This window comes from Penaeus monodon, chromosome 4, assembly GCF_015228065.2.
Source record: "Penaeus monodon isolate SGIC_2016 chromosome 4, NSTDA_Pmon_1, whole genome shotgun sequence".
NCBI lineage: Eukaryota > Metazoa > Arthropoda > Malacostraca > Decapoda > Penaeidae > Penaeus > Penaeus monodon.
In genome coordinates, this window is record NC_051389.1 from 7,370,195 (window position 1) to 7,379,557 (window position 9,363).

General features: G+C 31.9%; 2 protein-coding genes across 2 annotated transcripts in view; one reads left to right on the forward strand and one right to left on the reverse strand.

Annotated features, from left to right (window-relative positions):
* LOC119569678 (alkaline phosphatase-like) overlaps positions 1-1,027 on the forward strand; it is a 35,248-nt gene extending 34,221 nt beyond the window's left edge. The window contains exon 12 of the mRNA XM_037917742.1: positions 1-1,027. This exon is cut by the window's left edge and continues 547 nt beyond it. The gene's annotated coding sequence lies outside the window, so the exon portion shown is untranslated.
* LOC119569669 (DNA-binding protein SMUBP-2-like) overlaps positions 1-9,152 on the reverse strand; it is a 71,772-nt gene extending 62,620 nt beyond the window's left edge. Inside the window, exons 1-11 of the mRNA XM_037917735.1 lie at positions 9,010-9,152; positions 7,305-7,442; positions 6,749-6,905; positions 6,306-6,472; positions 5,958-6,126; positions 5,316-5,458; positions 4,307-4,455; positions 3,837-3,974; positions 3,470-3,608; positions 3,147-3,291; positions 1,253-1,423 (exon numbers count right to left, since the gene is read on the reverse strand). Of these exons, the coding sequence (XP_037773663.1) occupies positions 1,253-1,423; positions 3,147-3,291; positions 3,470-3,608; positions 3,837-3,974; positions 4,307-4,455; positions 5,316-5,458; positions 5,958-6,126; positions 6,306-6,472; positions 6,749-6,905; positions 7,305-7,409 (1,483 nt within the window). The 5' untranslated portion in view covers positions 7,410-7,442; positions 9,010-9,152. The remainder of the gene's footprint in view (positions 1-1,252; positions 1,424-3,146; positions 3,292-3,469; positions 3,609-3,836; positions 3,975-4,306; positions 4,456-5,315; positions 5,459-5,957; positions 6,127-6,305; positions 6,473-6,748; positions 6,906-7,304; positions 7,443-9,009) is intronic.
* Between the last annotated feature and the right edge of the window lie 211 nt (positions 9,153-9,363).

The following is a 9,363-nucleotide window of genomic DNA, read 5'->3' on the forward strand; positions in this document are numbered from 1 at the left end:
TCCCTATTTCTTATAGTCTAGATGATAACTGGTACTTGCTGCAATTTAGCACAGTCTCTTCCTATTTCTACTATCAGTTTCTCCACTGACTTATGAAATTATTTTAGAATGCGCTTGTAACAATTATTTTCACTCCTTTCTGTTGTGTTATCCCAATAAATGCAAGGTCTTATGAGTTCAATCTTCTACAGCAAACAATACCTTTATGCCATACATACTGACAATAATCTTACTGCATTTACTGAGTGAGCAGCATTTACCACTATTCTTTATATGAAGACCACAGTTCCATGACATTTCTAAAGACAAATCTTGCATCTTAGAATATAACATTTGCAACAAATACAAAAGCTGTCCACTGTAAGACCTTGCTGTACACTAGCTAGTGTGTGGGCAAAACCATGTGAATTACTTAAACAAGGAATGAACTCAGGGTAACCTTTATGTAACATGATCTAGCTAGTACAAAGAAATGTCTCAATCTGCACTTATATACATATATTTTGTCCTACAGATTCTCTTTGCAAACTTTCTTCTCTTTAAACCATAGATATTCAAGTATTTGAATCTTGAAAAGAAAAGAGGGAACAAACTTCTATTTCAACCCAGTCACTTCAAGACAGTGCTCTTCTATGTACAGTACACCACAAGCAATCACTTCCACATTAGCACCTGAACACTATACCTCACACGAAGTTGACCGTCTCAACCCTACCCATTCAGATGTTACCAACTTGTACTGTGAATTGTGTGTGTGACAAGTTCAGAACGAGTTTTAGTTACCGGTGATGGAAAGTTTTTAAGTTGTCTCACATACAAAACTGAAATGTCTCCAACCATATATGTGTGTATATACTGTTATGTTGGCCAGTTCTAATTGTGACTTGGAAAAATTAAGCAAAAGCATCTAATACAGATCTTTTCCCATGTAAAATCAAACTGTCTGGTAAATAATGGTGTTGACAACATAGTAGATCATTTATATTTTTTAGATTTTTATAAACTTAAAATAAATAAATTTTTTGTAGACTGTAATTTGGATCCCTTTTCTAAAAATGAATATAAACAGCATAAACAAAAAATATAACTTATAAATACAAGAAGACTTATATTCAAACCCCATAACAACCCCTTATAAACCTCATTACAACCCCTTTTAAACACACTCCCATGCAACACAGGTGAATCTACACAGAAACAGCAACACAAGCAAGACATTTCAAAAAAGATAAACATAGTTAGTGAACTGTACCTGTGTCTTCATTGGTCGTCACTCCCTGCAGTTGATGAAGAAGATGTGAGGCAACAGAGGAGTGGGCAATTAGGCGATCTTGGTACATGGCTGTCGATGCCCACTGCATGATGTCAGTATTCATGCGGTACTGCATGGTTAACATCTTGACAACTTCATCCCCACACTGATCTGTAGACAAAATGTTTGCTGAATCTGTTAGCAAATGTGAAACTACATATCTAATATCTATAAGTGATTACAGGTTAACATATGTGCATTTGAATCCAATTCTCCTGACTGATACAGTTATCATATTATCATCAAAAGAATTTACAAAATCTCCCCATGCAAATATCTCCTGTAACAAGAAGTAACATCACATTTTTTCTGTAAGATAGCAGATGACAATTTATTTCCCCATTCACAAAAAAGTTATATAAAGAGTTATCTGTCAATATAAATATAACTGACTCATAATGTAAAATATCATAATACTGCAATGGAAGTACAAACAGATAAATCCCCCCCTTTTAAGTAAAACCTAGCATTAGCTCTTACAAACAGATATCAATTTAATAAATGGGTCACATTCACACATAACATGCATTAACTGTAGTGAAGCTAAACCACCAAACACAATTCAAACACAATTCAATATTTGACAATCTTAGGAATAAAATTGATGGCATAACTCTCTACCCCAAAGTCCAGTTTGAAGAGCTAGCAAGCTTGTGAGAATTTGCAAAATGATAAATATTGCAAAACTGGCAATGAACATCTGACTCTAATGCTTTTAGTAAAGATTCTATGTCTTTCATTTAATATGCATCCTGTAAAACTTTTTTTCAAGAATCTTTCCTGACCCAAATATAATTCTAAAAATTAACAAAATGGCCTCATTTTATGTAAAAAAAAAAAAAAAAAAAAAAAAAAAAAAAAAAAAAAAAAAAAAAAAAAAAAATATATATATATAATATATATGATATATACATATATATAATATATATATTTATATATATATATATATATATATATATATATTTATATATAACACATACATACATACATACATACATAACATAACATATGTACATAACATAACATACATACATACATACATAATATATTATATATATATATATATATATATTATATATATTTATATATATTTAATATATTTATTATATTTTATATGTTATATTTATAATATTTATATATATTATATATATATATATATTTTAATATATTATATATATATTCTCTACTATTATATTATTATATATATCTCTAAATATATATATATATATATTTATATATATTTATATGTTATATATAATATATTTATATATATTTATTTATCTATCTATCTATCTATCTATCTATCTATCTATCTATCTATCTATCTATCTATCTATCTATCTATCTATCTATCTATCTATCTATCTATCTTTATATATATATATATATATATATATATATATATATATATATATATATATATATATATATATATATATATATATATATATATATATATATATATATATATATATATATATATATATATATATATAATTACCACTTTTCAAACATAGTTAAAAAAAATCTAGTTAGCCTCTTAAAGTTTCAAGAAAGGACTGGGGAAGCTTAGAGGAAATTCCAAAAGTTATCAGAAATGCACAAAACTTCATTTGCTACAACAGGTACTGTTAGACTTCAAAACATCAGACCAACCCCTTGAATACATCAACTTGTAGTGCACAAAACTCAAACCCAATATTTGGTTTCCCTTAAAGCTACAAAAGGTCTTGCTGAATAACTAATACAAATCAGGAAACAACCTAGAACAAAGGGAGTCCCTTCTCTAAAACTAAAATTTTGGATATCTTATCTTAAACAAAGTAAGACTTACTTATAATTCTCTCCATGAGTGAGAGTTCCAAGCCCTTCTCTGCTGCTTCTTTAGATACAATGGTAGGAGGAAGCTGGCAGTGATCGCCTGCTATTATCAGCTTTGGGGCTCGGAGGAGTGACATATAACAGGCAGCTTCAATTGCCTGAATAAACAGAAGACAATGAAAAGGTTAGGGAAAAACAATCACACTAAAACAGAATTCACTTTCCTACGGGATCATAACAATTATACACAAACTATCAATAAACAATAATGTTAAAATGATAAAATGCAAATAACAAAAGAGAAAAATTTGAACCTACTCATCAAGACAATCTCACCTGTGAGCATTCGTCAATGACCACCACATCAAAGAAATCCTCCCTCAGGAGCTTAAGGGGACCATCATTACTACTACTCGTGAGGGTGGCCAAGATCACATCGCTGTTCATCAGGATCTGCTTCGTGAGTCTCATCTCCCTGTGTTAGGAAAAAGTGTGAGCTAACATGCAATACAATCAACAAGAAACAAATAGACACCCTTCTCCCACATATCCTTGAAAATGACAAATTACACTTATTCTTTAATTAATGTTTTACCAATTATCATCTTCACCTAACACATTACTATTACTTGTAATTATGATACATGTGATTTCCTTTGGTTTACATCATTCATCAGTTGAACTACAATCATCTAATTAATACCTCTCATATAACTCCTTCCTAAAAGTCTTGATTTCCCTCCTGATGTGCTGCCTCTTTCCTCTGTCTCTGGCCGTCTTCAGTTGTTTGAGTTGGTCATTAATATCACGATGAATGTCCTTCAGTAGTTGAGATTCATCACTGTTAATATAAAGCTCAGTCAGTGCCCAGTATTAACTGAAAGCAGTACATTGTGGACTTTTGAATTTTACTGACAAAAAATTGATTTGTACAATACAAGAACATCAAAAGCAGAAAAGATTATCAAATATTGACCTTAATAAAATATTTATCAAGCTAAATACCATTACATAACCATCAATTTTTTCAATACTTAATCATTCAACTTTGGAATTTTTAAATAAGAGAAAACAATTTTTAAAAAATATATCAACTACACCCAAATACATGCAAAAACTAATACACGCAGTTCACTCTCACAACACCATTCAACAGCAAAGAAATCAACAAACCTGTGGTGCATAAGGCAGTCGAGAGTATAGCGCTGGGTGAGAGGAGTGGCACGTGCCGGATGACCCACACGCACAACGCGAACCTTGGCTGCTGCTAGTCTCTCGACCAGGTTATCCACAGCGAGGTTTGATGGGGCACAAGCTAGAACCTGTTTTTAAAACCATTATAAATTAGAGCATCAAAACAGAGAAACTGCAATAAAAATTCTTCCACCTTTTATATTCTATCCTTATTTCATTCTCGGATAACCAGAAAAGCACCAAAATTTTGCAATGCATTTAATACTATCACAATAAACCTCAGCGAACAACAATCCAAGTGGCTAATATACTCCTCATTATACCTGCTTTCCTATTCCTCTTTCCCAACAAATATATGATAATACTTGATAAGGTATTCATCAAACTCTGCGATATCATTAAAACCAACTTTATCAACAGAAGTCAAATGGTGAAAAGACATTTAATCTATTGAGTGCAAAATATCCCTTTTGTGCAGTAAACCAAAAAAATAGCAACATTTTAATAAACCAATCTGAAAATAAACCTTTAGCATATCATCTGATGAAAAAAAAAGAAGTTAATATATCAAACAGCGTGAAGTGTGCCTTGCAAGTCAACACTCAAGAGCTCTAGCCATCATAATCAACCATATCAGAAACAAAATAGAAAATATATCCTCCATCAATTATTAGCCATTTTATGATCAAGTAGAAAAGAATGAGAAGAGGCATAATAAAGCATATACAATGTGGTAAAAAAAAAAATAAAAAAATAAAATAATAAAAAAAATAAAATAAAATTTAACAACACATAAGAATTATTTCATATCATATAAATTGCCTCCCCCCCAAGAAATATATATATATATATATATATATATATATATATATATATATATATATATATATATATATATATATATATATATATACACACACACTTCCTTCTTTCTACAGTTAATTCATAAAAATACATATATGTAAATAAAAAAACAGCAAAAACAAACCTTCGACTTGAGCTTGACATGCTGCCTAATGACCTCCACAATGGTCGTAGTTTTCCCTGTGCCAGGCGGACCATGGACCACCGCAAGGTCGCTCCTCTTAATGGCAAACTCAACTGCCTCCCGCTGCGAATTGTCCAGGTTTTCTGAGTAAAGGTTTAGTGGGAAATAATGAATGGATGTGGCTAGACTCCAAAGTAATAGTAAAATTTCATTCCCTTTTTTGACAAGTCTTAAATTATACTGATGTAAAGCCTTTGTTAAATATGTGTTCCCTTGGTCTGAAATATTATCCTCCTTATCATAAGTAAACACTATTATCCTCAAGAATGTTACTATCTTAAAAGAGACAAATTATTCTAAGAGAGACAAATTATTCTAAAAGAGACAAATTATTCAACTGCTTTACAACTGTAATGAAATCTGGAAATTCTTTTTTTTCTGTTAAGTCCATCAAAACTAAAGATTCCCATATAATGAATAAAGTTAAAAACATATAGACTGAATAAATCCCAGCTTGTTAGATGGCAGAGTGAAATATACAAGTTGTGCCTTTCCTGTAAAACTGCAGTGAAATATCATATGACTTGCCCTCCCTTACATACATACAATATTACATGTAATGATACTTAAATAACAACTTACTATTAAAAAGCTGTATTTTCCCTTCAGCTCCAGTTAGTTGTGGTGGTAAGGAAGGAGCTGTAGACCTTGGAGGTGATTCACCAAATAACACAGACACTGTGTGAGCAGCTGGGCCATTAATCAACTTTTCAAGCTCATTCAGTCCTGATTTTATCCTTCTGTACGTAACCTGGCCAGACAGAGGACAAGTTATAAGGACTTGTTTTCTAAACCAAAACCTTTTTGTAAGTAACTTATCATACATACTTTTCTACAAGGTAAAAGGAATAATAAACTAATAAACAAATTAAGAGTGACATAAACTTGAAAATCACATATCACATGAATTACAAACCACCCCAAGCCTACGTCATTTGCCAGCTTGTTCAGTCGCAGCTGAGTATCATCGCTAAGGCTGTCCAACTCATCAGCATCATCGTCAAGAACAATCTGGATATTTTTCTGTGAAACATACTTCACCACTCCTGTTGCACACTGCTGGCCCGATCCACTCTCACAGATTCCAACAATATCACCTGCAATTATTAGTAATAATGGAAACTGTGTTATGATTTGTAAAAGAATCTAATATTTCTGAGCTTACTATGAACTTTGGAAGCATTTTAGTACTGAACATTTACATCATGAAATGTAGCTACAATAGTTAACACCAGAAATGCAATAACATCAACTTTCCACAATATTATTGATTATACTACATAATCAAATAACTCCTACGGTTCCATCCATTCTACACAATAAACATTGGAATAAACTTCAACCAATAACTGAAAATATTTTTCATTGCATACCTGAAGAAAAATTATTTGCAGGTAAAACGGCCTCTTTCCTTGCAGGGACAAATGTGATCATGGGGCGTCCATAAAGGCCAGTAGATCTCTCGCTGATAACCAAATGCCCTAAAACCACTCCTCTTGCCTCTAGGACCTTGAGGGATGCTCCTTCAACCTGGAGATTTAACGATGACTTACTCTAAATTATCCTTCCAACTGATTTAATAAAACTGTTAATGCAAAATATCATTCTATATAGTTATAAAAAAATAAAAATAAAATAATAATAATAATAATAATAATAATAATAATAATAATAATAATAATATTTATCTTACCTATGATACAATATCATTATTCTAAATTATCAAAATCAGTGACCATTATCATCTAATAGTCATTTGTCTAAAATATTAACCAAATCTATTCATGAAATTACACAATACAGCTATCATAACAAACTGTTATTGTAAGAATACCTCTTTTAACTTACAAAACATGTAGTTACTCATGCAAAGAGTAACTCAACATATACATATAACTCACACATATGAAATATATACGCAAGACACACCTCTGACTGCGCAGCGCTGACCTCCGCCTTCCTCTCCTCTTCCAGCAGAGAGCAATGAAGGGCAATCCAGTCATTGCGCGACAGCCGGGCTTTCTCCTTCGACATCGTTCTGTTATTCTGTGCCTCTTTCTTCAGACTCTGTTCATGCCAAGGAGGAAAATGTGTGATTATTATAAGCTTTACAGAGTGATAATCCTCAACTAAATTAAAAATATGAATCAAACATGATGAATATGAAGATGAAGATGATGATGAAGATGAAGATGATGATGATAAAAATGATGATGATGGGGATGGGGATGGCGATGAAAACAACAATGATGACAACAACTATCACTATGACAATAACAATGACGTAAACGATGACTGTAATGATGGTTGCATAAAGAAAAGGACATTCCTGCAAAGAGGAGGAAGAGACAGCGAGGGAAAATATCCTACCCTCCATCAATCCGAAAAAATGTCATGCATTTCATCTAAATACAGATGTATAAAAAATAATAATAATAAATAAAAAAAAAAAAAATTTTCATCTGAGTTTTCTTTCTATCATTTCATTCTTACGGCAATATTGTGGCACTGAAGCATGTGTGGCTGTAGAAAGAAAATAAAAGGCTAATAACTCGAAGTGCCTATTCAAAGAAGTTTGGGCATACTACGCATATATGAACTGTCACATATTTTTCTTCCCAAACTCTATTATCACAAGTAGAAAATTAAAAAGCTGTTTAACTTACAAAACAACCCTAGTAATAGATGAAGTTCAGTTACCGTCACAGCCCAGATATCATTAGTGCTCCAGCAAAGGCCAATACACCTCTACCTTACACGCTGGCAAGATAAATGCTTTGGAATTTTTTTCCTTTTTTGACACTTACTGCACAGACAAAAAATTATTTAAAAATCCATCAGTCTAGTAATTCTATATACCGACTACATTATATTATATATACTATGCATCGCAAACATTACACGTGATTGCTTGAGGGTTAACGTTACCGAGAGCGACACTCAGAAACAGAGGGAAATGGACACTACCCTCTTATGAGTTCTTAAAGTCACTTTTTCTGTAAGTAGGAACATAGTGCTAATAAAAGGGAGGAAGAGAGGGAGGTACAGGGGAATAAATAGAAGGTACGAAAGGTTTAGTTTGGATTTTTGGGTTCGCACGATACCCCGGTTCTGGGACTTCGTCTCCTGAGGTGCATCGCTCTCGGTATCAAATACCTGCTTGAGAATTAAGGGCAAGTTACACTACGACCTTCAGTGTATTAGCATCCAAAAATTGCCTAAATCTGTGTTAAAGCATCTCACTAAAGATGAAAATCGATCAAGACAGAGAATCATAATACAAAATCATGTCACACAAAAAAAGCCACAATATATATATGATAATATTTAAAGCCAAGTTATCGAAAAACACACATATCTCCAACGTCAAAATAACACTTATCTTTCAACATGCTCTAAACATAATCCTGTCAGTTTAAATTCCATTTCACACTTCTCAAACCACAAAGAACACACCCACAAACTCCTCAAAAGTCTCTTTTTTTTCTTTTAACACCCACAAAAACAGGAAAAAAAAAAAATCCAAAATTTCCCTCTCCCGATTACACCACATTTAACATCATCATATCCTTCCCTTCATTCATTCACCTCTTCCTCCTTCTCCTTTTAACCCCTCACTACACAAATCACTCACCTCTTTCCCTTCACATAGTTCGCCCAAAAACCAAGACCCTTCACATGCAAATCATTATTCTTTACTGTAGTAGTCTCATAAAAAGGTTATTTCCGAGTCTCGCTGTGTTATTGCGAGCGACGCCGCTTCCGCCCCGGAGTGTTAGCGACCTCGGATCCTGTTTAATGCTGCCGGGGTATTTCTATTATTATTATTATTATTATTATTATTATTATTATTATTATTATTATTATTATTATTATTATTATTATTATTATTATTATTATTATTATTATTATTATTATTATTATTATTATTATTATCATTATTATCATTATTATCATTATTATCATTATTATTATTATTATTATTATT